Here is a 27,241-nt window from a genome sequence, read left to right as displayed (position 1 = left end):
TGGCTCGTGGTCTTTGCCAACCATTTTGTCATTTTGTTTTTCAACATGAAACCTTCTTTGTCTCATGTATCCTTTTTCTGTCATCATCTTCATTAAACCCTTCCATCAGCTGTCTTTTCTTTAAGAATAATACAAAAAAGTAAAGAAACCCCAAGCGTTTTTTTTTTTTTTTCCTGCCTCAAATTTATATGGAAGAGGGTTCAACCAACACTCGGGAGGTGTTTCTATAGCAGTCTGTGATTCGATGCACTAAAGGCAATGACACAAAGATAGCAAAGTTCAAGCGTATACCAGTCTAGGCAACAAGCCTCTTCTGGTTTGGTCCCCACCTCAAAATCTAACCTAGCCAGTTGCCTGTTTCCTCATACGCTTACTAGTCTCTTGCTACCTCGTCCTTTCCTGTGGCATTTCTGAAGAAATGTATATTATAAAACTATTGTCCATTTCCCTCATCTGCCCTTATGTATTTGGCCTTTAAGGTCTTTTAGATCACTGATTTGGGGAAAGTCAGAGGAGAAACCCTCTCTGCTACCACTGTTTATCCAGTCCCGTCACTTGTTCACCTGTTTCACCTGCTTCTACTCTACTCTTACCATGCACTTGTTTTTATGCAGTTTGTCACCCAGCCAGCCGCTACACAAACACACACACTCTACACATCCCAAACAGAGAAGCCAACCAGTGCTGAGGCTGGTGATGTTAACCTTTTGTTCACTTCATGGTGCTTTGCACAGCTGCTGGTTGACCTGACCCCCACACACATAAGGCACTTTAACAGCTTTCCTAACCTTAGATTACAGTCTGATCAAGACCTCAGCCAGAGTGTTTTGAGGCAGATGTGAATACGTCTTTTTACCCGTTTCCTTGGTGGTTACACTGAAATTGACTGAGAACGCAATGGATTAGTTATTTTAGAGTTCATAGAAACGGCACATTAGAAAGAAGCCTAAGTAAAACTGAAATCAATTCTCAAGAGAAGTCCAAGGCTTTGTGCGAGCTACTCTGATCCATTACAGGAGCCAGCCATCGCCCTGGCACATCAAAGCAGCTGACCCTCTGCCTGTCACACAATGAGGCCTTATTAGAGAGCCATGTTGGAGAGAATAAAGGAGGCGCAGGAAGGGAGGGAGTCAAGTGGGAAGAGAATGTGAAATATTTGTACAGTTGGATTCAGGGGAACATTATAAATGGACAAGGGTGTGCGCACATGTGCAAAAAGGTTTGTTGGCTTTACTTGTCACACCGTGCACCTGTTGACATTTGGTACGCACGTTTAAAATACCCCTCATTTTGTTCTGGTAATTTTCTGATGTTCCAGCCACATTGATCGGGATGCTTTTAAGTCAAAAAGCCTCAGGCTGTAATTACCATTTACCTCATCAGTGTAAGTTAATTTGTGCCGAGATCAAGTCGCTCCCTGGAAAACCAGGTGGAAATGGACATCAAGTTGTAACAATGTTCGCTGCTTCTTTTAAAAGGCTGACTGTACCTGACGTCACTTTTGATCCACCTGTTCATGTTCTTGACAATCAATTCTTCTTCTTTGTTCTTTTCCTGCACAGATGAGCACGACGCAGTGCAGAAGAAAACGTTCACCAAATGGATAAATGCACAATTCTCCAAGGTAATGTGAAACATTAGAGCCAAACATTTTCAAATGGATGTCAAGCACTCTCCTTTTTTCCTCATAGTACAAAAATATCTTCATCTGCCTAATAATGTTGTAAAATGTTAAATCTGCAGTTAGTGAGTCAGCAGAGCATTTGCATCTTTTTCGTACTATGTGACTAAGCACTCAGCAATCCCACTCTGTAAATTTACGTTGTCCGTGTTGCTGTGTGGTTCCTAAACACTTCCTCTTTGCAATAATACCACTTCCAGTTGATCGTGGAATATCTGGGAGAGAAAAATTTCACAGTGAGCCGAGTAATGTTGACTTCCTGTTACAGTACTACACTCAAATGCAGTGAGCTCTTTAAATGACCATTCTTGCACAAAAGTTTTTAAAAATAGACTGGATGTCTAGGTGCTTGATTTTATACACCAATGAGACTGAAGATTAACAGGTGTGGCCCAGTATTTTTTTTTTCCATACAGTGCAGCTGCACAAACTGATGGATGACATCTTTCTTGTGCTAAAGAGACATGAGGGGTACTTCCCACAGTCTGACCTGCATAGACCTGCTCCAGAGTTAGTCTTCTAAACAACTGTTAACTGAATAATTAACTTGAACTTGAGCTGCAGCGACTTATCAGCGAAGTGGGTGTTTAACCTTTTCATTACCAAGCTGCATCATTAGACTAAAGCTCAGGGGGCACAGTGACCTCAAGACCCATCCATGATACCAGCGCTGCCATACTATTGTTTCTATTATTTCTTAAGCTAAAAACTAAATAATAAATTAAAAAAAGTTAATGTTAATGTCTTTTAGTTTATGTCAGAGCGTTAATAGTCTATGTGTGTGGTCCTTGTATATATTTTTTATTCTTATAAAACAACAATCAGAGAATGATATTAAATATTTTTGGCTGATTTTTTCTTTTTTTTTTCTAGTTGGTCTACCTGAGCTAATTACTGTCCTCACACTGTTTTCTCCTAAATACTTTGAGTTTCATTCTTACACTTGTTTCATTTGGATAGTTTCAGATTTGTTGACTGTCTGTGCCTTTTAACACTGGTTGTTACAATGTGCCAAACTTTCTCTTCTTCTTTCTGCATAACACTGTGACATGTGAGGTTATTCTCAGTGACGCTTGAAGTGTTTGAATTAAATGTAAATGCCTGTCTCTCCAAAGCTACAGCCACACTCAGGGCCTCTTATCACTGGTATTGACTGTTCTAATCCAGTCTTATGATAAATCTAATGCAGAAATTGTGATGTTTCCAGACAGGGAAGACGCCCATCAAAGACATGTTCACCGATTTGAGAGACGGGAGGAAGCTGCTGGACCTTCTGGAGGGTCTCACTGGCAGTGTCCTGGTGGGTTTTTGTATACGTACATTAACATTCGTGAGACTTTTTTTTTTGTTGTTGTTGTTTTTATTCAAATTTGACATTTTAAAAAAGTTTGCTGTTTGAATGCATGAAGTTCGAGATTTGATTTCAAGGAGGCACGTTCAAGCCGCAGAAATGCTCATGAAAGGTTTGGCAGTGCATGCAGTCAAATTATAGTAGTGCAGTGTTTTGTTTTGTTTCTTTTCCCCCCTTTCCTCCTCCTCTTAAGTGAAAGTCATGCCAGTACAAGCACATGCACGATGTGATGTAAACACACAGGTTAAATCTAATGTAAACATCTGAGCCACTCTGGAGTGCCGTGCTTGGCTTTTGCTTCCTAAATTAAAACACGTATTTTACGCTTATGTTATTTCTTATTTAATTTTGGTAAATACATGTTATGTTATTTGAATTTCTGCAGCTTTCAGAAAACTATCACTTTACTCACCTAAAACTTTATTCAAAAAGAGGTTGGCATAATGGATAAAGAAGTACTATGGGAAAGGAGACTAAAGATATGCATGTCCTCTATGACTGGCTTTGTGCTTGTATATGCAATTTTAATTTTACTGTTTTCTTTTCTTTCTTTTTCTTTTTTTCTGTACCACCCTTCAGCAGCATATCATATTTCTAACACCTGCAGCCGTATATTGAGTGCCAACTGTCTTTGTGCCATATATGTTGGCACACACATGTGCACAAAGGCTTTTTCACTGATACCAGAATACTAATTCTATAATTGGGTGCTAATGAGTGGTTGACGTATGTGAAGACTTAAAAGGGATTAGCAGTTGGCAGCCATTCACCGAGCCATTCTTTCCATAAGTTCTTGTGGACGCTGCTGAGAGCGTAATAGCTGTGATAATGTATGGTGTGAAACACTGTGTGGAGTGATGGCATACCTTATCTACATTTAACCCCCAAGCTTTGGCTTGAAGTTGGGGAACAAGTCGTCAAGGTGACTTGTTCGCAAATGAGAATATATTTATTTATTTATTAACCCGCAGAAACTCATTTGAATAAATGAGTTACAGGAAACGAGAGCCAAAACTGTTGACTTGCATGATTTTTAGCCTTGATTGGCTGGTGAACCGTGAACGTGTCAGCTGATTTATGCTGCATTTCCTCTTCCTCAGAGCAAAGAGCGAGGTTCCACCAGAGTGCACTCTCTGAACAACGTCAACAAAGTACTTCAAGTCCTACATCAAAACAATGTGAGTACTTCCTGTTTGGTGGCAAAACTGTTGTGCATTTGTCATTTTCTGCCACGTGCCGTTAAAGAAGAGTCTGTTTCATTTCAGCCTCATAAGATAATCAGAAATAAGGAGCTATATTAAACTGTGAAATGATGTCATGTTGTATTTTGTTGAAGTAGAAACTCCCAAACCCTATGTCCACACTGCACATTTACAGTCATGGTTGCACTGTTTTTGATTCAAACCAGTAACTCTTCCTCTAATTATACAAAACTCCTTAATCTCCTGTGGCCTCTGAATTCATTTCATACACAAGTCATTTTCTTGTGTATTTTTCTTTGTCCTTCTGCCTCCTTCGCTGCTTCATTTCATCATCCCTCCTCCTACTTTCTGTGTACAACAGTTGGTCATAATGCCTTGACCTCAGCAGTGGGAGATAAGGGGCAGGGCAGACTCATGGGAAGCAGCAGAGACTGAAGTTTGCATGCAAATCCTGCTGCTTTCACTCTTGCAAGAGGCAAAATAAGTGTCAACTGGCCAAAGTTTCCACAAGCCTGAACAGTGGAAACATATTTGAAAACAATTAAAAATTTTCCCATGGAAGACACAACTCTGCAATTGGATTTAGTCAGTTCATGTTATTATTATTATTATTATTTTTCGGATGGAGGGTACTTCAGGAGACAATACTGCGAGTTTTGGAGTGGGTGATGACTGTATTTGTGCGTGTCTGCTCTGATGCATATGTGAGGCTTTGTTTCATGGTGTGGAGAAGTAATGGTGTGGCAGCATGAGGCTAATTGGTACTAGATGGGTCAGAGGCCAGCTCTGCATAGAACAAGGACACTTCATAACTTGACCAGACACATGACCTCATGTTCCACCCTGTGCCTTGATCCTCTCCACAATATTTATATATAATCAGTTCACACTTGGCCTTAGTTCATATGATACATGTCTGATGAACCTGCAGACCTCACTTCACCACTGGGAGGCTGTAATTAGGGTGGCATAATCTGCTTTGTGGAGACAGTTGACTGGGTGGAAGTGTTCAGCTTTAACACTGATGGCTCATTAAGATGTAAAGTAATATTACTCAGCTGCATAAGAAAACTCGAATCCCATTTCAAAGGAGAGCTCCTCTGGTTTTACTCAGCAAGTGTGTTTACAGGTTCTGCCGAGTGTTACTGAGCATAACGACTCGCAGCAAGCTTTTTATGGTCCCACAGATATCTTTGGGAAAGCTGATTAATTTCTTCAAGTCACTCAGTAGAAGTATTTCAGAGCAATAGCTTCAATTTTTAGGATTAATATGTTCCCCATAAGAACACATTTCCATTAGGGGTGGGTTTTTATAATCGATTCATCGATTAAAATCGATTCTGGCTTGGATAACGTAAAATCGATTCATTAAAATCCTGAATCGATTTTTTAATATAAATTTATTTTGTCCGAAATGCCAGAATCTCTGGTGACATCTCACAAAATTTCAAGAACCACCAAACAGTAAATGAGAGCAGGTACAGGGATTCTGCACATAGACTTAAAGACACAGCGCGACCCGCGGATCAGAATCAGTTAGATGTCGCCTTTCTCACAGTCGGGGCTGAAAGCCGACAGCTCGCTGATCCGGGTCCGCGCTTTGTGTTCACGCCCTTTATGCGCTGATTCTAAAGCTGTTAGTTTGATCTCTCTCCAAACAATATTGACCGAACCAGCAGCAAAAGAAGATCCAAACGCTTCACATAAACATCGTCATGAATTCACTCTTTTACTGTTTTGCTTCCATTGCGATGCGCAGCTCTCTCTCTCTCCCTCTCTCCCTCCCCCCCCTCTCTCTCTCTCGAACAGTTTCGCTTTCTTCATTATTCGCTTGCTTGTTACGCACAAGTCTACTGTTGTTTACAGCGCTGTCGGCCGCTGTTTTTTTCCCTTTTACATTCTTCCGAAAAGAAAGCCTCATTTCTGCTGTTCAATACTGAACAAATTTAAACTTTTTAATATTATTCAAAATGCAAAACGCTTAGCCGTGTGTCTAATAAAACCGCTGTAACGTCAGAGGTAATGTTCATTAATTAATGGTTTTCTTTCGTTTTTGATGTACTGCAGAATATTTTTATAAAATCCCAGGCCAGGAAAATCACCTACATGTTTTTCTGTGTTTTATCTTCAGCTACTTTGACACAAAGGCATCTGCTGTGATGCTCACACCTTGGATAAAGTCTTGCGAGTGTCAGCTTCCTTTTTATAGATACAAAAATATGTAAATGTTCTGATCTGAATTATACTTCTGACTGTCAAAATTTCCCAGATTTAAATCGAATCGAATCGAATTAAATCGAATCGTGGATCGAATCGATTTGGGACCTTGTGAATCGGAATTGAATCGATTCTAGAAATCAGTGACGATACCCAGCCCTAATTTCCATATATTTGAACGTTAATAACCTGCAAGCTCAGAAAGTAGAAATCACAAATGTTTATTTGGTTGCTTGTGATATTTTTAACAACTTGGTCTGTCCTCCTTTCAGGTGGATCTGGTAAACATAGGAGGGACAGATATTGTGGATGGGAACCACAAGCTGACCTTGGGCCTCATCTGGAGTATTATCCTTCATTGGCAGGTGAGCAGGGTGCACGCACACACATACACACTTCTGTTTGCTAACCCTGGGATCAAAAAAACAGATGATGGAAAATCAGTATTGATGTTCACACATGCGTGTATGCATGTAAACATGTATATCATCCAGTGCTTTGTGTGCTCAACCTGCTGGCGTAAAACGGCTCATGAGGTTCTTTCATAAGGTTTGAACCTTACCATTTTTTTTTTTTTCAACATTTGTTTTTCATTACTTTCATTATTGTTAGTTAATGTAACAGATGCCACGTGCATTTTTTTTGTCTTTGTTTGGGTGTTAGACATGGTGTCGGTTTTATTAACTGCATTATATTTTATAACTACAGGAATCCTTATCCTTTTAGGATAAAAAAAAATGGCTTATTTAATGTGCATAGAGTTATTGAGAAAGAGGTTTTCATTGCTGATGCTCCTATTCAATGTGCCCACCTGCTAATAAGAGAATCAATACAATGATTCTGCTGACTTTCAATACAAGGAGAAGTGATCTATTCAGCCAGAATATAGAAACTACTGTTTTGTATCAAAATGTGGGCGTACAGGTTTTTGCTCTTCATTAATCATCCACATTAAAACTCCTCTTTCAATGTACATGTCTCTCTTTAGGTGAAAGACGTCATGAAGGATGTTATGTCCAACCTACAGCAGACCAACAGTGAAAAGCTCTTACTGAGTTGGGTACGACAGTGCACCCGCTCTTACCCGCAAATCAATGTGTTGAATTTCACCACCAGCTGGGTGGATGGCCTAGCTCTAAACGGCATACTTCACCACTTCAGGTGAGGAATATGGGGACGCTCAGCAGGTACTTTAGCAATAAGTGTGGACATACTGCTATTACCTGACTGGTACAAACAAAGGAGCATTGGGACCACATTAAGAAAAAAAATATGTAGCTGTTCGTTTTAAGAATAAAGTAAAAAGAAACACGCAGACTTGGAGGAGTCAGCACAGATACTGATGGTCACAGCCTTGTGCTGCAGAGAGGATGTATGTTGTATCACAAGACGCAATAAGATCGCTGATAAAGTTGTCTCATGTTGTAACTCAACTTCACAAAGCATTTTGTAAAGAGTATAGCAGCTGTGGCAGTTGCCTGACTTGAAATGACAACTTTAATCCCCAGATCTCAGCTTTATTCTCAAAACGAACATTATATACATATATAATACTCATCGTAGGTAAAAGCCTGCAAGTCCAGGTCATGCAATTGTGTTTTGTTACATTAAGTCTAAATTATATTGATGACCAATTTTTGCGTGATTGCATTGTTTTCCACACTTGCAAGCGTGCAGCAGCCTTCTGTTGTAGTATGTGTTGCTGTGAGGTGAATTTACTGTTGAAGTTAACGTAGTATGGCATGTACCCTTTAGATACAAAGTTGTGAAGAAATCAAGGACATTAAAAAAAAAAAGTTTAGGACCTTTTTTGTGCATGTATATGAGAGAGAGAGAGAGATGCTGTGAGGATACCCAAGCTGTACATGTGGGTGAAGATCAGGTTGATAGGTCAGCGCCTGCAGGGTGTGTTGATACTGCTTAGCGTGTTCGTTTACACCTGCCATGTCACTGTTTGCATGTGGGTGCGTGTGTGTGTGCGTAAAAGAAAGAGGGAAAGAATTGTCTGGGGTGTTTCCCCCTTTCTTGTAACCCCTTGTTCTTACTAGTGACATGAACACACACACATACAGTCCAGTGTTGGTTTAGACCTTGGGCTAGGGTTTAAAGACATTCCACACACGGCTGGCCTCAATGCACAGATCAGGGAAGACCTTTGCCTATACACAGGGTTTGTAAATGTTTCAGATATCTATGAGCTAGTTTCTACATTAGGTGTATAGAAAATCAATGTACTATCAAAAAAATAAATCAAATCTTTACCCCTGGCAAACAGAGAACGAGTTTTGAATTGTCTCAGGGTGTGCAGCTACCCTTGGAAAACCCAGAAACGACTCTAATCGTCATAAAACCTCGTCTTTATTGATATGTACTGAGGTTTCAAAACGTATCACTACGGGTAAAGGGGAGGTCATCAAATGTTGTCTTTATGGGGGAAATGGTAAAAAAAACAATGTTGCACTCAGAAGAATGCATATGTTTCTGAACATGTGTGCGCTTTCAAAAGATGAAAACGTCAGCAGCACCTGGCTTCAGGTTTTGGATTTCGTCTGCATCATTCTACTTCAAGTGTTGCTCAAGTTCTGACCTCTTCTGACCTTTAAAGCAGATGAAGTTGTGCCACTAGGCTCTTCACTGCTTCTGCACGTTTGTAGTTTCTGATGTATAAAGTAGCCATGATATAAAACTGTGTTGGTGCGGTTCTGTGTGTGACTTCAGGCCAGACGCTTTTAGCTGGGATAAGGTGGTCACGATGAACCCTGTGCAGAGACTGGACCACGCCTTCACTTTCGCCAAAGACCAGCTGGGTATTGAGAAGCTGCTGGATCCTGAAGGTACTGTTGTTCCGAGCTATTCTGAGCACATTTGTGACTCAGGTAAATATTATAGGAATGTTTTTAGATGTAAGTCTAAGAATTGGCACCTGCATCTGCTTTTTATAGCACCTGGTTATGGATTGACATAAATCTTACTGGCCAAAATTCCCACATAGTAAAATACAGTCTGCATTCACAAACCTTCCCTTCATGTCCTGCCAGCAGTTGGATAAGCTCAGAGTGAAGAAGGATCTTGATGTTGCTTTGGCTGAACATCTGTAACAAGCTGGACCCTTACTTACTTGCTTGAGCTGTCCAAGTCAGACGCCTGTTTTTATGTCATGACTGAGGAGCAGTCACTCCTGACCTGTACTGAAAGCATATTTAATTAGTACATCTTGTCTTAACCTGGCATTTTGTTTGTCTCTCTCACCGTCCTTCCCATCTAATCTCCTTCTGTCACCCTTAACGGCTATCGCGCCACGCTTCTGTTCTACTCATGCAATTTTCACCTCTGTATCCTCCCCTCTTTCTCTCTCCACTCTCTCCCTCCTGCCTGTCACGCACAGTTTGTATCTCTGATCTTTCTGCCTTAAATCCCTCTCCCTAACGCCGTCTTGCTCTCTTTATCATTCACAGACGTGGCAGTGCAAGTACCAGATAAGAAGTCCATCCTCATGTATATAACATCGCTTTTTGCCGTGCTGCCTAAAGACGTGAGCATGGAGGCCATCAAAGAAGTGGAGACCCTCCCACGCAAATATAAAGTGGAGTCAGAAGACTCAGGTCCAGGACTCGGTGCCCAGGTAAAATCTAGAGTAGAGCTGTCGTGACATGTAGGAACAGGAAGGTGCAAGACAAGCTATTAGGTTTAGGGCAGAGGTGTTGGACATGTCAGGTTTGACCTAAACATAAAAAGAAATTGAGAAAGTATTTTTCAGAGCAAAACACTCATAAGTTTCAAAGAATGTAAATTTGGAGTTTAGCAAAATCAAAACTCAAACCAGATTCAGTTTCAGAAACGGGCCCTGCATGCATTTCAGTCAAACAGCTTCAATTATGTAGCACCCGTTCACATCAGCGGTCCCTCAAGGCAATTAATATTATTAAGATGCTACAACTTTAGAGGGCGAAGCCCAGCAAATCAACAAATCTCTTTGAGCACTTGGCACAGCGGAGAGGGGAAAAAAAGAAGCCCTCTTTAAGAGCAAGAACTTTCTGAGTGGCTCAGAGATGGTGGATCTTTGTGTTTAAGTAAGCTAGTACCATTCACTGTTTCTTTGACCTCACGTCAGTCTACAGAGAAGGAATTTACCTCCTTGTTTTATCTTATGATCATAAAACAAGAATCCCTGAAGGTGCTTCAAAGTAGCTGGTTATTGCTATATTATCTCCAGACATTGCCTGTCTGAACCTTGATGAACTATGATGATATAAACAACTGTTATCTTTTTTTTCTTTTCTATGAATGCAGGAATGATAGTCCAGCTCCTTGTTTTTAAAAAAAAAAAAAAAAAAAAAAAACTGAAAATCTTGAGTTGCAAAAACTGAACAGCTCCAGCTTTTGCTTTGCTGCTGTGCTCCATTTCTGATCATCATGTTTAGTTTGAAGGCAGCAGATGTTGCTACGTGCAAGCATGAGGAATATTGTCATAAGGAATAGTGTCTTATTGTATGTTGCCAGATACAGTGAGTCACTCTGAAAAAGCAGCCTCCTTCATTCTCTCCGGCACCGCTCATGAAAGGCGCAGCAAGCGCAGAGAAATGGGGAGCAGAGCCATGACTCACCCCTCTGACATTATCCAACAGGCCGAGCTGGATGGTGGAAGCGCAGAGCTGTAAAAGGATGGAAGGAAATAGGGGAGTAAATTGGTGAGAATGGGAGTGCAGATAGCTGAGAGAAAAGGAAAAGGTTGTTACAACATTAAAGTCGGGGTGCAGTGCAGTGTCACCGTGAATTCAGTAGTTTTTCTTCAGCATTTCACAAACTAGTGATTGGAATCTGTTTATAATTTGCTTTATCCTGTTAACTGTGATTTGACAACTCCAGGTACTTTATTATTATAATTATTATTATTAGTTTTTAATCTTTGTGTTTTGAAAAGGAGTTTGCTGACATTAATTAAAAGTTAAGTATGCATTTTCGTCTTGTTAGCTTTTCATCCCCTCCCAGCTTGCTGGATTGGTCAATCACATATAGCTCTGGGGCATCTCTCATTTAAGAGGTTTTTTTTTTTTTTTTTTTGCTTTTTGGTCAAAAGTCAGAAAACCCCCAAACCACCTCTTAGGTTGTTTTATTGCCCATGGGCACATACTTCACACGCCCCTGGAATGAGTCCTGGAACAGTCTTTTTTAAAAATAGTGTTCTGATTGGTCCAACAAAGGGTTTACTTTCCTGGCTCGCTTCCTCTCTGCATAGGAACCAATGTGTAATACTGTTGCTGCTGGGAGACTGAGTGTAGTTAAAATAAAGGGCTCTTTGTATTTCATAACTTCAATATGGTTTCCCACTTTTCTTTTACATTCATAATTTTAATCGTATTTGTTATGAGAGTAGTTTTCGGTATTGATGATACTTTGAAACATACTGAGAGATCCTCCCACGATCGCCTTCCTTTTGTAATATCATTGATAATTAGAGAGCTGCTGGTGTGTGGTAGCGAATTACATGCTCTGCGGCTACAACTGTAAACGCGATGAATGCATAGACAGTTGAGCAAATCATGTAGTGATAATAAAGTGTTCTGTTGAGCCAGACCACAGCTATTTTACAGCCATTCAACTCAATAAATGCAGCAAGGCTGCAGTTTTCCCTTCTCTCTCACTCTCTCTCCTCTTTATTTCTCTCCCTGTCGCCCTTCTTTGCCAGCCCTCATTGATGTAACATAAGGGCTTACAGTTCTTTTGTCACTTATTCCAAAAATATCCAAAAGGTCATTGAATATTTTCAGCAGGTGACCTTTCCTGAGTTTGTTGCACAGGCATTACCACTGTATAATTTCAGCCTGGAAAACAAAAGTCTGTTTGATTTGTTACTGCACACCCATTACCATTTCTGCCATCTTTCACTGCCATTGTGGAGATTTTATCTGGAGTTCAGCTTCATTCAGATTTGTTGAGCACCTTTGAGCCGTTTCTTTACAAAACTAGAAGCCTGGAATAGTTTTGTCTGTGCAGTCGGTTATAAAGGTGTTGATTTTGTTGAAGTGTAGGTTTTTTTTTAGTGATGGTTCAGTTTGATAAAGGTTGGTAAAGTTGATGGAGACTGCTGCTTCTTCTTTTAAAGTGTAGACTTAATGTAATTTTCCCAGTCCTTCTGCACTGCACATCCAACTTTATCTTGGTTAATGCTGTTTCAGACTTACTGCTGTTCCCAAAATAAGATTTGACCTGCCCACTTCCCACCATCCCATAATTGGCTTGCAGTCTTTCTTTTTTTCCCCCCTTTGCTGAACAGGGCAGGTCGCACTGCGTGCTCAAGAGCAGCACAACCCCCTTCTAGATGTCTGGGTCTATTTTAAAACTTGCCAGCTGATGTGTGCAGATGAGCACAGAAGACAAACCAAAGTCTTGCTTCGACTTGTTATGTTTCATAGGCGTCTTGGTCTTATGAATGTGGCACATTGGGAAATTAAAAAAACAAAAAAACCTTCCTTTTTATTTTTACTGTACACTTTGGCCTGTATACTTACAAAATATAAGCCAGTTCTTTCAATCAAGTGTTGTACTGCTTTCAGTATTATTTTCCTACTTATTAAGTAATGATCTTGTTTATAACTTGGTCAAACCTTGCCTAATGTTTCTTAGACTGTACAGACAGAGGAGGCAGGCAGCAGTCCTCGGCCCGAGACCCCCAGCACCATGACGGAGACAGAGGGTGAGATGAAGGGCGGCCTGCTGGAGGGGGACCTTGACACCTACCAGACTACGCTAGAGGAGGTTCTGACTTGGCTGCTGATGGCTGAGGATGATCTACAGGGTCAGGACGACGTCTCGGACGATGTGGAAGAAGTGAAAGAGCAGTTTCACACACATGAGGTAAGAAGACACAACAGTGCTGTTATTTTCTTTTTGGAATTCATTTGTCAGTTCTGAAACAGTAAAAAAACAAAAATGGATTGGACTGAGACGTCACATTCAGGAGCATCAATTTTACAATAACTGGTGACACATTTAGGCTGTCGCTCTCCAGAGAGACTGAGAAAAGTATCCCACAGACAGAGGCCTCCCACAAACAGCAGTGCATGCCTTTAACATGTTGAGAATGGCAGGAATTCCATGGCTAACAGTGACACACTGCACTCCATGGTGCCCTGGCCCACAGCTTACTTCCTTGCTCAACAAGGCTTAGTTACATCGTCTCTCTCGGTGCATGTGTGTAAAGGGGCTTTGGCTGGATTCCCTCGGCTGAACTGTGAATATTTGTGAAGTTGAATGCCTGGAATCCAGGTCAAAGCTGAAATCTGCTATGGAGACAGAAAGCAACAGGATTGAAAGCTGCGTTAACAGCCAGGCTTTTCAGAAAGTCTACAAAAATCAATCCAGTTTGTTTCGGCCTTGTTTCCCTGACTTACTCCAGTTTCGCCAGTAAAGCTTAGTCAAAAAACAAAGGCGTTAGAGGCGCAGTTGAAAATGCTTACTCATCCAGAGAGCTCCCTGTAATGGACAGCAACTCAGTTCACTGGCTTCTCCACAGCTACAATGAAATAAAAACAACCAAACATTAGCTTTTGCATTTCTTCTTCAAACCTTTTACGCTTCTTTTTGTTTTGGATGGCTTTGGTTTGCTAATTGACAGCCCACCCCTCGATTTGTGCTCACGCTTTGTGTTGTTGCTACAGCAGCACTTAAATATGAGGGTGCTACGGTACTGCTCAGTACTTCTGCAGGGCATTATTAACATTAAACCTAATGACAGAAGCGCATCCAGATGTTAGCATGTGTCTGCCAAGTGCTAACAAACAGGCTCAGATTATAAAGGCCTTATTATGAGTGCTGCGTGTTCATGTTCCCAGGATGCAAACTGTTTCATAGACAGAGATTTTTCTGTTTATTGTTTAAAATTGTAACCACTTACTACTCTTTCCTTTCAAGACATTTATGATGAAACTGACAGCGCGTCAGAGCAGTGTGGGTTATGTGCTGCAAGCGGGTAACCAACTGATTGCTCAAGGCAACCTAACAGATGAGGAAGAAGATGAAATCCAGGAACAGATGACCCTCCTCAATGCCCGCTGGGAGGCTCTTAGAGTGGAAAGCATGGACCGTCAGGCCAGGTAAACAGAGACATACCTGAATTGGTCTTCTGGAGTTGTTTAAATGTCCCTTACTGATTCATCTCAGAAACAGGTAAAGGACATTTCTATTTCAGGACAAATATGACTATAAACCTGAACATTTTATGGTCTAGTGTGCAGTGTTATCAAGCCATCAGTTTGTGCTGTAAAGAATGGACAGGGGTGCAAGTTGCCAGACATGACACATGCTGAGCGTTGAGCCACCCAAGGTCTTACGATTTGCACTCTCAGCTTGTGTCATCAAGGTTTACGACACACACACACAAACTGCACACAAGTTGTGTTCATGATGTACGCTACATTTGTTGACCCTGAGCTTTTTTAGCCACAGCGTTTGTCTTCCTGTGTTGTTGCAGTTAAATCTTAGTCCTAAAGTTTATGAAATTTATGGCTTACATATCCTTTCTACCTTTATGTGCTCACTTTACTGCCCTTCTGCCTTCGCTTTCTTTCTCTCCAGGCTCCATGAAGTCCTGATGGATCTTCAGCAGCAGCAGCTGCAGCAGCTTTCTGACTGGCTGACACAGACAGAGGAGCGAATCAGGAGGATAGAGACACAGCCAGCAGCAAAGGACATGGAGGCCTATAAAGAACAGATAGAGCAACACAAAGTGAGGACAGTTTACCGTTAACACTTAATATTAAAACACTTTTGCATGGGTAAATGCTTCATTGTTGACAGTGTCAAGTAAAATGCCAAAAAAGTGCCAGTGCATGCATGCAGCTCTTGCTCTAAAACAGGCTGGTCTTGTGATCACTCCTTCCCGTTTGATTGTAATCTTTCATGAGTCACGATAAGGCTGAGTAGCTTCTCTGCCTGCTTAGTTAATTGCAACATATGACTGAATTCGTTGTTTGTGTTCCTGCACAGGAACTCCAGAATGACTTGGAGGCGGAGCAAGTAAAGGTCAATTCTTTAACACACATGGTGGTTGTGGTGGATGAGAATAGCGGTGAGAGTGCCACTGCTGCCCTGGAGGAGCAATTACAAGTAAGTTTTCAGGCTTTGAAGCTGATTGGCCAGCAATTTGTCATTTATCAAATAGTTTTCTTCCATTATGTTCAGAACATACGAATTTGTGTTCAGTATCTTTTAATTGCTTCCTTATGTGGATGCACTTGAGTATAAAATGCTTTGTCATTAATGAGCTACTGCTTTCATTCATTTTTTGTTCATCTTGAATTCAGTCTTTGGGTGAACGTTGGGGAGCCGTGTGCCGCTGGACTGAGGAAAGGTGGCACAAGTTGCAGGAAGTCTTTATGGTTTGGCAACAGCTTCTATCAGACCAGGTAACATATTTATGTCCTTATGCAGTACATTCATATCTTGCACAGGTTTTTCTTCCCTCCTGTTTAAATGCACATTTATAACAAACTACTTCAGGAGAGAAAAATTAAACTGTATTGAGATGATTTAAAAAATGAATCACTTGTGTCTCCACTTGGGATGAAAAGCATCAGACTTTTTAAAATAAAAACAGATTAACCCAGGCACGAGTCTCTGTGTGTAATTACAATACATTTTTTACTTCTCTGCAGAGCTTGTTTAGTATATGGTTGGTTGAAAAAGAGGAGGCCTTGAATGAAGTAAAGACGAGCAACTTTAAAGACTCCGCTGAAATCAATATGAACGTGCGCCAGTTAGCTGTAAGTATTACGCCTGTTTGTTTTGGTTGTTGGCATTTACTCTGGAAAAATATGTTGCAAATTTGAATTTCTGGCATTGTAAATGTCAGTACAGCTTTCACTGTAATGAATGACCTTTCCATCTTTATGTATTTACTTAATTTTTTTGTCTTCCGCTCTTATAGATTTTAAAGGAAGACATGGAAAAGAAAAGGAGGGCTCTGGACAAGCTGTCTGATGCAGGACAGGATGTGATTCAGCTGCTGCGAAGTCCTGAGGCAGGAGCGAAGATCGAGGCAGACACAGAGGAGCTGACACAGCGATGGGACAGCTTGGTACAGAAGTTAGAAGACTGCTCGTTTCAGGTGTGTGACTCTATCTCAGGTGGTAAAACATGATTCTCACATGGTTAATGCTTCAAATGTATGAGCATTTACTGTTTCACCATTTTTGCAAGGGAGTCATGATGGATGGACCTCTTGATTGAAGTAAAACTCATGCTTGTTGTCTGTGTAGGTTCTCAGTCATCAAGGTCATGGTCTCAAGTGCAGTTGCCTTCATTTGCGTTAGTTTGAAACTTTACAAATGAGGTTAAGCCACAACAGAGTCTAAGATTAGATCAAAACATGGTTAAAAATAAAAATGAAAGCAGTGTCTTTCAAAACTGTCCACACTGCCCAACTGCTCGGCATTGCAAGCATCTTTATTTAAAAAAAATGCTTTGTATACACTACCAGTCAAAGGTTTGTTCCTACCTTCTCATTGAATATTTTTTCTTTATTTTCTTGACTATTTACATTGTAGATTCTCACCGAAGGCATCAAAACTATGAATGAACACACATAGAATTATGTAGTAAACAAAAAAAGTGTGAAGTAACTAAAAAAACATGTTTTAGATTTTAGATTTTTCAAAACAGCCACCCTTTGCTTTGATTACAACTTTGCGCACTCTTGGCATTTTCTCGATGAGCTTCACGAGGTCGTCATCTAAAATGGTTTTGCAACAGTCTTGAAGGAGTTCCCAGAGATGCTGAGCACTTGTTGGACCTTTTGCCTTTACTCTGTGCTCCATCTCATCCCAAACCATCTCGATTGGGTTTAAGTCAGGTGACTGTGGAGGCCATCTGGCGCAGCAATCCATCACTCTTCTTCTTGGTCAAATAGCCCTTACACAGGCTGGAGGTGTGTTTGGGGGTTATTGTCCTGAAACCGGATGGGATGGCATATTGCTGCAGGATGCTCTGGTATCCATGCTGGTTCGTTTCGCTGCTTCAGTTTTGAATCAATCCCTGACAATGTTACCTGCAAAGCACTCCCCACCCCATCCTCCATGCATGTAGAGACCGTCTGTTTACCTTTTCTGTGTCACACAATGACACAGCGGGTGGAACTAAAGATCTCAAATTTGGACTCATCAGACCAATGTACAGATTTCCACTGGTCTAATGCCCATTCCTTGTGTTTTTTTGGAACAAATACATCTCTTCTGCTTGTTGCTATCCTTAGTGCTGTCTTCTTAGCAGCTATTTGACCATAAAGGCCTGATTGGCACAGTCTCCTCTAAACAGTTGATGTAGAGATTTGTCTTCGACTTGGAACTGTGTGGCATTTATCTGGGCTCTAATCTGAGGTGCTGTTAACTTGCGATTTCTGAGGCTGGTGACTCGGATGAAGTTAGGCAATGAAAACCAAGTGAAGTAAAAACCATTTCAGGTGACTGCAACATGAAGCTGAGTGAGAGAAAGCCAAGGGTTTGCAGCGCTGTCAACAAAGCAAAGGGTGGCTGCTTTCAGGAATCTAAACTATAAGACATATTTAGTCTTTTTCATCTTTTTTTTTCTTTGCTACATTATTCCTTATATTTTGCTTCATATATTTGACATCTTCATTATGTATCTACAATGTAGAAAGTAGTAAATATAAAGAAAAAACATAAATGAGAAGGTTTGTCCAAACTTTTGACTGGTAGTGTACTTTTATTTCTTTTTCTTAGCTTAGATTGATTTATCTTCCTTTCTTTTTCACTAATACTTTAACTCACTCCTCACAGCTAATGGAAGCTGTGACGGATGCTGGGATGACGCAGGTGGAAGAACAGGTCGTTGTGGATACAGTTGCCGTGGATTCGGTCACTTCAATTGACGATCAGGACCTGGCCCCACCTGCTCCCCCAAAGAAACGTCTGATGGAGACGGATGCAGAAGTCATAAGAATGTAAGAATGGGGCCATAAACAGACAGAATAAATCTCTCTACCCTACCACACACACACACACACACACACACACACACACACACACACACACACACAGAGCAGTGTGTACATAGTGTGCATGTCTTTTGTGTTCTGCAGGTTTGAAAACAAAATTTCTGAGCTTTTGAGCTGGATAAAAACGTGGAAGATGTCCACTCAGGCACTGGCCACCACACATCCTGAGACTACACCTGATACTCCAGACCTTCAGGAGAATCTAAAGGTAGACCTGCAGACATTTAACATAATTTCAACTTCAATTTAACAAAATATATTTTGTAGGCATAAACTTTAATATGTGTTAAACAACCACTTTAGGATTTGGAAGCAGAACTTAAAGCAAAAGAAGCCACAGTGAGTCAGATGATCCAGGGGGGAAGAGCCCTGATGGACCAGCTAGAGAGAGGTATGAAACATAGAGTAAAGGTTCCTCTTTCTGTATAAACCACCAAATTATTAAAAACAAATCATCCAAGTTTTGTCACGTATGTTCTTCTAAAGTGTGTAAAGATCTTGACTTCTATTTATTGCCTTAAGGCAGCTCAAACAACAATCTTCCATCTCCTTGTTAAACTGTGTTTTCCTCATAAGATTTTACCACTTTTCTGCAGCTGTCTGGTATTTTCTGGGTATTTACGAGCCTACGTATTTTTATTGTTATTTATTTTTAAATGCCAGAACTCTAAACATGTGTTTGTGTATTTGGAGTTTGAGTAATAAAACCCTGTCAGTCTGCAGGGTTGCTGATTTCATATAACCACTCAATGAAATGAAGAGGCACTCAGGGTTTTTACGTGTTTACACTGCTCTGGAGGCAGTGGGAGGTGGCGGCGTGGCTAAGTTGGAGACTACTTTTTTTTTTTTTTTTTTTTTTTTTTTTTTTTTTTTTAAACGTCAAAATTTCCATTAAACAGTTTTATTCCATCAGTTGCTTTTTCATCTATTTTGCCTTCTCTCCACTATTTTATCCTCTGGTGTTATTACAATTATTACTTGCTAGGAGCTCCCACATAAAATCTAGAACAAAAGCTGTGACACATTCAAACATTCAAAGGCTTAAAATCAGTTAGCTGTTAAGTGCATTTGATGTGAGCCGGTGTCTTTGTTTCTATCTATAGAGGCTGTGAGTGTGGATCTGGTGAGGGCAAACATAGAGCAGCTCCAGACTGAGTGGGATGTCTGTGCGAGGGAGCTGCAGGCAGCCCGTGAGCGGGTTCTCACGCAGACCCGGCTGAGAGCGGTTTCTAATGAACTTGCAGGCTTGGACCGGGTCTTGCAGGAACAGGACCAGTGGCTGGACTCGACCGCGTCTGTAGAAAAGTGCAACAAGATGGAGCTCGGAAACCTGAAGGGGGAATGCCAGGTAAGATTTACCGTCTCACTCGCAGACACTTCAATGTCCTTTGTGTGACTTTAACCCTAAACGTCACTTGTTAAATTCCTCTCATTCAACTGCAGTTTCTTTACAAGTATTACAATTTTTACAGCAAAGATAAATCACCATTAAAATCACTGATCAGAAACCACGAGGCCACAGCAGGGATGCAGTAAATCAAGTTGAAATGCATTCAAAAGCTTGTAGAGTAGAGTAAGACACATGAAACCTCCCTCCAGTGTGTCATAATTTGAGCTTAACTTACTTGCCTGTCACTGGAAACAATGACTCCATCTGGTAAATTCCAGACCAGTCAGCTAACTCACTGCAGCAGTGTGAGTAAGATGTTTTGTAATTATTTTAGATAAATGTATGTAATTGCACAATAAAGAATCAAATGTAAATGTTTCTAATTGTTTTCAACAAACATGAGAAGTCTGAAAGCTAATTGAACGAAGTGTGGTCATGTGATCACTCCTCATTTCAAACACTGAACACATTTGTTTTCTTTTGTGCTTGTCAGTCTCGAATCGCTCAGGTCACCGCCTTGAGTCCACGACTGGAGCAGCTGTCTGCAGAGGCAGGGTCAATGGGAGCCCTGCCTTCTCTAAAAGACAACATGGTGGTGGTTTCTGCACATCATGCCTCCACCCTGCAGAAGCTGCAGAGCAGAGAAAAGGAAGTCAATGAAGGTACTGCTTAAGTGCATTGAAATAATTTCGTAAATCAATACAGTAGAAATGAAGTCCGAAACTCTGAGCAGGTCCACCTGCTTTTCCAGTGACCTGAGAGCTTTCAGATATCCTCTTATTCCTGAGATCTGCAGGGCAGAGATTTAAACCGCCCTTAAAACAAATGCCTTTATCTCTCTCGTTGCTTGTGGTGCAAAGCTTTCAGGTTTATGGGAGACTGAATGAGTAATGGTTACGATCAGCAGAGCCCTGTTCCACACGGGCTGTGTAAATTTGACATGAGCTTTTATACGAATCCTTGGCCAGCCACAAGTAATAGATGATGCCCTTATATGGCCTCGAATTTCCCAGAGGAACCCACCCGAGGGATTAATAAAGTTCTATCTTATCTTATCTTATCCAAAAGCTCACGGAGATGCGAGTGTGTACGTGAGCGATCGTGCGTAAGATCGTACCTCTGTGCCAGCTCCGTCTCTACCTGAGGACCTGACTTGGACCTGGACGAGTTCTGAAAATAAGTCACCGTTTTACCTCTGGAATTTACGTGCGCTGATCCTGGCCAAAAAATATCCGTAAAGGGAGGCTTGAATGCTCTGCTGACTGTAGGGGGATGTGGGTGGGTGTTGTGTTTGCATGCCTGTTTTGCTGTACCTCTAGGGCTTTTATGACACTGAGGGTTTGGATGGGATCCAAGGAAAACCTTTTTGTTTCTGCCTGAGGGCGGTTTGATTCTTGCTGGGGCCCTCTCTATCACCACCCCCACCCCACACTTACACTCCAGGTTTGCTCCTTGTGTATATGAACATAGCCAGATTACGTAAGCATTAAATCACCTGGTAGTTAACAGAGAAGGGGACACAGGGGAAGGAAGACAGGAGTGGAAGTATAGAAAAATGTGCAGAGGAATAAGAGTAAAATGAAAGGTAATTGAACTAATTAAAATAAATTGGTCACTTGTGAACCTTTTGGAGGTTTGGATTTGCTATTTTGGAAATAGTGTGTTAAACTTATTTTAAGTTTAACACACAGTGCAATGTTTGGGAACCTCTTAGTGTATGGAAAACACAAGCATCTCCAACTGTAAAGAGGGAGAATCCCAAACTTGCTCACTACCCCCTTGTGGCAGAAGCTTGATGCTTAAGCCTGAATGCTAAAGTTATATTTCACAGTTTTTCCTGTCTTTTCTTCTTTGTTATTTTCTAAAAACAGCTTCTCTTCTTTGCCTTATTTCAGCCCTGGCTAATCTGGAAGCCACGCAGCTGATACAGTCTGTGGTGGAGGGTCTAGAAGCCAGACTGGCCACTCTGAGGAACGGGATGGTTGACATGCCTACAACACAAGAGGCAGTGGAGCGGGCACAGGTGAGTTTGAATACCTCCAGATGAGTTTAAATACAGATATTCTGCTAACTGACAAGCAGACAGCTAGGACAAAAATGTGAATTCGACTGAGGAGGATATAGCTGCATTAATTAGTTGGATAGTTAGTATTTTTGATGATCTGAGGTACTCGTTAGCACTTTAGGTTTGCTTTTTGTGCAACACGGTGTTGCAGCGGTTAGCACAGTCTCTTCTCAGCAAGAAAGATCCTGGTTCGATCATGTGCTTAAGTGGGTTTCCTCTGGGTTCTCCAGTTTCCTCCCACAGCGAGTCAGATAAAGTGCTTAAATCGTATAGAATAAAGGGGTTTATTAATGTGTGGTTAAATGTGGCTTGTATTCTAAAGCACAATGAAACTATATAAATATATAAATGTTAAATGTTATTTTGAGCCTGCTGAAAAGTTTAGCTGCTGTCATATGTGCCCTTTGACCCAAGTAATTTATTCTCATCATTCACTTTGGTTGTTTCTGTGTCCTTGTACGTACATTATCTCAGTTTTTGCTGTCCTCTTTTCCTCTGAAAGAATAACAGATCCTTGTATCAGCCAGTCACTTCCCTCTGCACTGTATTAAACCTTTGTGTAAGAGGGAAGGGTGTGTAGATTTGTTATCTGTGCATTGTTGTGCTTTGTGTGTTGCTGTGTGTGCTGGTCTCCTCCTCCATCCTTCAGTGGAATGTGGCTCCGTCTGCGCTCCTGTTATCATGGCAGATAGGGCACGGTGCCGGGGAGGGGGGCGGGGACTACGCGCATTCTGGGCAGCATGCCCGTGCATGCAGCGCGGAGCTCCTAACAGCTCAGTGTGGAGCCGCTGAACCTGTCAGTCAGTTTGTTGACCGCAACATGCAATACCATAGCAGCATGTGCGAGTTCAGGTTCCCTTTAGTCAAATGAGGCAAGGTGATAATCACCATATTGGCTCTGGTTTCTCTCTGTGTTAATGTATGACAGCACACAGTTTTTTGTAATATAGATATTTTATGTTGATGACATAAAATTAACAGCAGCACTTTTCAGTGTTTAAGCTTTGGATCCACAGTTAAACCTCACTAGTTTACTGCTGGTTTTAACCTGTTTTCCTCCTATCAAACCCCAGCTGATGGCTGCCACTCCCTGAACCTGGCTCTACAGGATGTTTCTTTCTGTTAAAAGGCAGTTTTTCCTTCCCATGGTCGCTAAGCGCTAGCTGATAAGGGGTCATTTGATTGATGTTTTTTTTTTTTTTTTTTTTTTTCAGTGTTATTATATGGTCTTTAACTTGCAGCACCTTGAGGCTTAAAATTGAATTGAATTGCTAGGAGTGTTTATGAATAATGAGTAATTAAATTAATTTACACACTATTTAACTAAAGAGTTGAACATTTAATGAGGAACAAACCACATGCTTGTTAGGCCTTCAGTACACATGCAGATTACAATCATACCTATATTTGTTTTTGTTTTTTTGTTTTTTTTGTTTTTTGTGTCCCGTTTGGATCTTTAGCCATCAGAATTGTTGTCTTAAGGCCAAGAAAGATGCCAAGCGGATTTATTTTACCAAGTGGATCATCATGGCCTTGCCATATTGGTCCATTTGATTGACCTTTATTATAATTATGAATTAATTTTATTTTCAGTTGCTACAAACGGGACAGACATGACTGGGGGATAGGACAGGGAGAAAGAATGAAAGAAAGAGAGGGAGAGAAAGAAAACCAAAGGGGAGAAGAGACGGTGAGAAGGGGGGGGGGGGGGGGAAGAAAGAGAAAAAAACAAAAAAAACAAACAAAAAAAAAACAAAACACCTGGGTCACCTGTATGGAGAAAAAAAAACAGAAGAGAAAGCAAACAACAAAGAGCAACATAATAAAAAAAAAACGGCACCATCACAATAAACTAGCTAGCAGTAGATATCAGTAGATACTAAATAATAAACGATATTGTGCAGCACGCAAGATAGACAGCGCACAATGTGCTTTGAGGCAGCAGTCAAGAAAGCTGTAGTCCGCGTCTGTGAATACCCGTGTGTACACCTGTGTGCATACCTGTGTGGATCAGCATGCTTGCATTCCAAAGGTTTCTCCATGTAACGATCTGCTAGGGAGTGTGGGGGAGCCCCAGCCCCGTCCTCCAGGGTATGAAGCAGGTATGGAGGAGATCAAAACTCCAGACATCCAGAGGCCCCCAGAACACAAGAGACCATGGAAGACCAACAGAGGGGCAGCCGCGCCACTGTCCCAGTAAGAGCTGAGGAGAGTCCCAGATGAGGGCTCACTCAGCAGCCGCGGAGCAGAAGCCAGGGGGAGTTGCAGTGACGCGCCCGTGAGCTCCGCCGGCAGCCAGCTGTGCCTGAGTGACCGAGCCCCAGGCCGAGAGGCCGGGGGCACCCCACCTCCGAAGTGGCCCGAGCGAGCCCCAGGCTCCAGGCCCCGATAAGCGGCCGCCAAGGAGTGAGCCGGTGTGTACCCGGACGCCCACCCCCAGACACAAAGAACCACCAACGCATCGACACCTGAGGGAGTGCGCCACTGGCAGGGGAAGTGGTGGTGGGGGGAGATAGGCCTCCAAACCTTGGAGGGCCTGAGATGTCCCCAGAGAGGTGGCGTCTGATACCCAACCTGACATATAGACACAGACATACAGGCACACACAGACACAAACATCCATTCCCACCCTCATGCTCTCATATGCACTTACTCCACACTCAACCAACGTGGAGACAGACATAAAGAGACGCTGTACACACGATCACACACCCCAAGCGTACTCTACGAACCGGGTCTAGGTACCCTTGCCCCTGGAGGGGGGGAACTGCACCCAGACCCAGGTGGTGTTACCCTTTTCCCTGCGGTGGGGGGAGGCAGACCGCCCCGACTCCGCAGCAGCAGGGAGGCCCCACACTCCAGACCGCAGTCGGACGGCCAACTCCTCCTAGCCCCCCCGCTCCAGCAAGCCGCAGAGAACGGGGGTGAGAGAAGACTCCAAACCTCCCTCCACCCGCTCATTGTAGTGTTGATGCATGTGTGTTTTAAGGTGCAATTAAAACCCAGGAGGGCATGGAGCTACCTGCCAGAGAGAAGCAGGTAAGCGCATAGTCCCTCCTGCTAGCCCTCAATGTCTACGTGTATTGAGGGGTGGGCAACGACGCCAGGGGTGGGGTGTACACCCTGATGGTAATTTGGACTCCGTGTATCGTGCCCACCCCCAAGATCCTATATGTATGTGTAATGAGAGTGTGAGTAATGTGAATGTCTAAGTTGTGGGATAAAATTGAGGCAGAGGCAGCCAGAAGGGGACAGGGGGGGGGGGTAGCCTCCTCTGCACCCTGGTGACATACCCCTACTCCAAGGCCCTGCATGTGTGGGTGGTTGTGGTGGAGCGGGAAGAGGGAGGCAGCTGGAGATGGGGAGGGAAGGAAGGGAGGGGCAGGTGACCCCTCCCTGGGGCCAGCTCCCCCGCTGACCCCAGTAGGCACTCCCATACTCCGCGACCCGCCAGGGGAAGGGGGCCCAGGCCCATCCAGACCGGGGCCCAGCGCAGCAGCGCCCCCCGGCCCCACAGAGCCCGGGACAGTCCACCCAACCCCACCACAGAGAAAACTGCACCCACCCCACCATCCATTCATCTTCCAGACTACATGAGACAATAGACGCCCAGGCTGAGATCTTTCTCCACCTCTCCTGTATCTCCCCCTCCTGCAGAGAGTTCCTGAGGAGAGGAAAGCTCCTGCAAGGTGTTACAATCTCCCCCACCAGTTGAAGAGCCCCCCAGGCGGCTCGACGCACCGGCGGCACCCTGCGCCAGGGATGGGCCCCCATGCACCCACCCGCCCACAACCCCTATATTTGTTTTCAAGAAGCTACATTTTGCAGGGTGTATAATATATGATCAATATCTAATGACTTTATAACTTACCGCAATATGATGTACGGTGTTAGTTATTTGCAGACATACTGCATTATAAGAGCCAGGTAATTTTAAATTAAAGAAAAGACACCAGAAACACGCTTCAACCATCTTATTGATGCTGCCACTTCCCTGTTGGCAATATGCGTTTGGAGCCTCAAACACAACAACCAGATGATCCCTGCAGAGTCGGGCAGAGTGTAAACAAGTAATCCATGACCTAATAAAACAAGGTTACTTTTAAACTGCATTGTTATGCCTGCAATTGTATCTGAGTAAAGATACAGATAATATTTTTTTTAGGGAAATTTTTCCGTTGTGTGACCCTGAAAGAAGAACAAATGTTTGCTGATATACTGGATTTTTAAATCGCCAAATATCATATCGGTCTTTAAATTCCTGTCAGACTCAACTTTTTGTTTTTTGTTAAACTCTGGAATAATCTCAAGTTGTTGTTGTTGTTGTTGTTGTTGTTGTTTTTTAAATGTTTCTTTTACAAATGCAAAAATGTTTAAGAGATGTTTTCCACTCCAGGCGGTCAAATTTGTTTTCCAAGAATTCCAAGATTGATTGATTGTTTCTCAGAAATGTCATTTCAATTCTGTACTTGTGTTCACGTCAGGTCCTGTGTCTGGATATTGAGCAAACACAGCAAGCCTCTGACCCTGCAGAACTACAAAAATGGAGTCAGCTGTCCTCCCGGGCCCGTGAGGAGCTTGGCACTTTGCAGTGCATTCTGGGTAGCATGAAGGACAATCAGGTAGAGCAGCTGTCAGGGAGAATAAAGAGTCTGTTTCTGCTTAAATTATGGCTGTAGTTTACACTGTGGTTTTGCTCTTGTGCTGCATTCAGGTTCGTTTGGAGCAAGTGGAACGTTGGCTAGATGCAGTTCAGGAGCTGTTGTCTCGGGATGCCACAGGGATGGGTGACACAGAGAGTCTAAGGGAAGAACTGAATCAGTGCAAGGTGAGAGAAAAATGCAACAAAAAACAAACACTGGTGGTAATGACGCACAAACTGCTCAGAAATCAACTTGAACAATATGCTGAAGTAGGGTTTTTTGTGGGGGGCTTGGCTTGAATGAACTTTTTATTTTTTAAAAGATTTCCTTTCATGTTCCTATAAACAGGAGCATGTGAATGAGATGGAGCAGGTGGAAGGTTCACTGAAGCATATGGGCGAGAATGTGAATTCGGTACAGGCAGCTGCACTACCAGGACTGGCCAGGTGGGGGCAGGACAAATTGGATGAGTGCCAGGCTCGGTGGACTTCTCTCAGCAAACAGGTGAGTTTGTTTTATTGCTTATAATTTATTTAGTGGCTGATTTATGTCATGGAAAAATAAACTGAACGCTGAAACCAAACCAGCAGCACAGCACGAACAGTCTTCATAGCAGCACAGAACAGAAGAATAACAGCTCCTTTATGCTCTTTGTGTGGATACAAACTCTGCTCAGCTGTAA

General features: G+C 42.3%; 1 protein-coding gene across 7 annotated transcripts in view; it reads left to right on the top strand.

Moving 5' to 3' along the window:
* The window catches only part of utrn (utrophin), a 198,788-nt gene that overhangs the window by 18,990 nt on the left and 152,557 nt on the right, over positions 1 to 27,241 (top strand). For all 7 annotated transcript variants that reach the window (XM_085372086.1, XM_085372084.1, XM_085372082.1 and 4 more), the window contains 23 exons: positions 1,563 to 1,624; positions 2,889 to 2,981; positions 4,133 to 4,210; positions 6,724 to 6,816; positions 7,440 to 7,612; positions 9,170 to 9,285; positions 9,907 to 10,073; positions 13,076 to 13,306; positions 14,363 to 14,544; positions 15,026 to 15,176; positions 15,437 to 15,556; positions 15,754 to 15,855; positions 16,105 to 16,212; positions 16,377 to 16,556; positions 18,244 to 18,407; positions 18,546 to 18,669; positions 18,765 to 18,852; positions 19,565 to 19,809; positions 20,345 to 20,513; positions 21,747 to 21,874; positions 26,401 to 26,538; positions 26,631 to 26,744; positions 26,908 to 27,063. In XM_085372086.1, the coding sequence (XP_085228212.1) occupies positions 1,563 to 1,624; positions 2,889 to 2,981; positions 4,133 to 4,210; positions 6,724 to 6,816; positions 7,440 to 7,612; positions 9,170 to 9,285; positions 9,907 to 10,073; positions 13,076 to 13,306; positions 14,363 to 14,544; positions 15,026 to 15,176; positions 15,437 to 15,556; positions 15,754 to 15,855; positions 16,105 to 16,212; positions 16,377 to 16,556; positions 18,244 to 18,407; positions 18,546 to 18,669; positions 18,765 to 18,852; positions 19,565 to 19,809; positions 20,345 to 20,513; positions 21,747 to 21,874; positions 26,401 to 26,538; positions 26,631 to 26,744; positions 26,908 to 27,063 (3,182 nt within the window). The remainder of the gene's footprint in view (positions 1 to 1,562; positions 1,625 to 2,888; positions 2,982 to 4,132; positions 4,211 to 6,723; positions 6,817 to 7,439; positions 7,613 to 9,169; positions 9,286 to 9,906; positions 10,074 to 13,075; positions 13,307 to 14,362; positions 14,545 to 15,025; positions 15,177 to 15,436; positions 15,557 to 15,753; positions 15,856 to 16,104; positions 16,213 to 16,376; positions 16,557 to 18,243; positions 18,408 to 18,545; positions 18,670 to 18,764; positions 18,853 to 19,564; positions 19,810 to 20,344; positions 20,514 to 21,746; positions 21,875 to 26,400; positions 26,539 to 26,630; positions 26,745 to 26,907; positions 27,064 to 27,241) is intronic.

Source organism: Diplotaxodon limnothrissa, linkage group LG15 (genome assembly GCF_057381915.1).
Source record: "Diplotaxodon limnothrissa isolate DT_005_m linkage group LG15, D_limnothrissa_male_GT1.1, whole genome shotgun sequence".
NCBI classification, from domain to species: Eukaryota; Metazoa; Chordata; class Actinopteri; order Cichliformes; family Cichlidae; genus Diplotaxodon; species Diplotaxodon limnothrissa.
The sequence above is the reverse complement of the archived record's forward strand: the minus strand, read 5'-3'. Positions and strand labels throughout refer to the sequence as shown.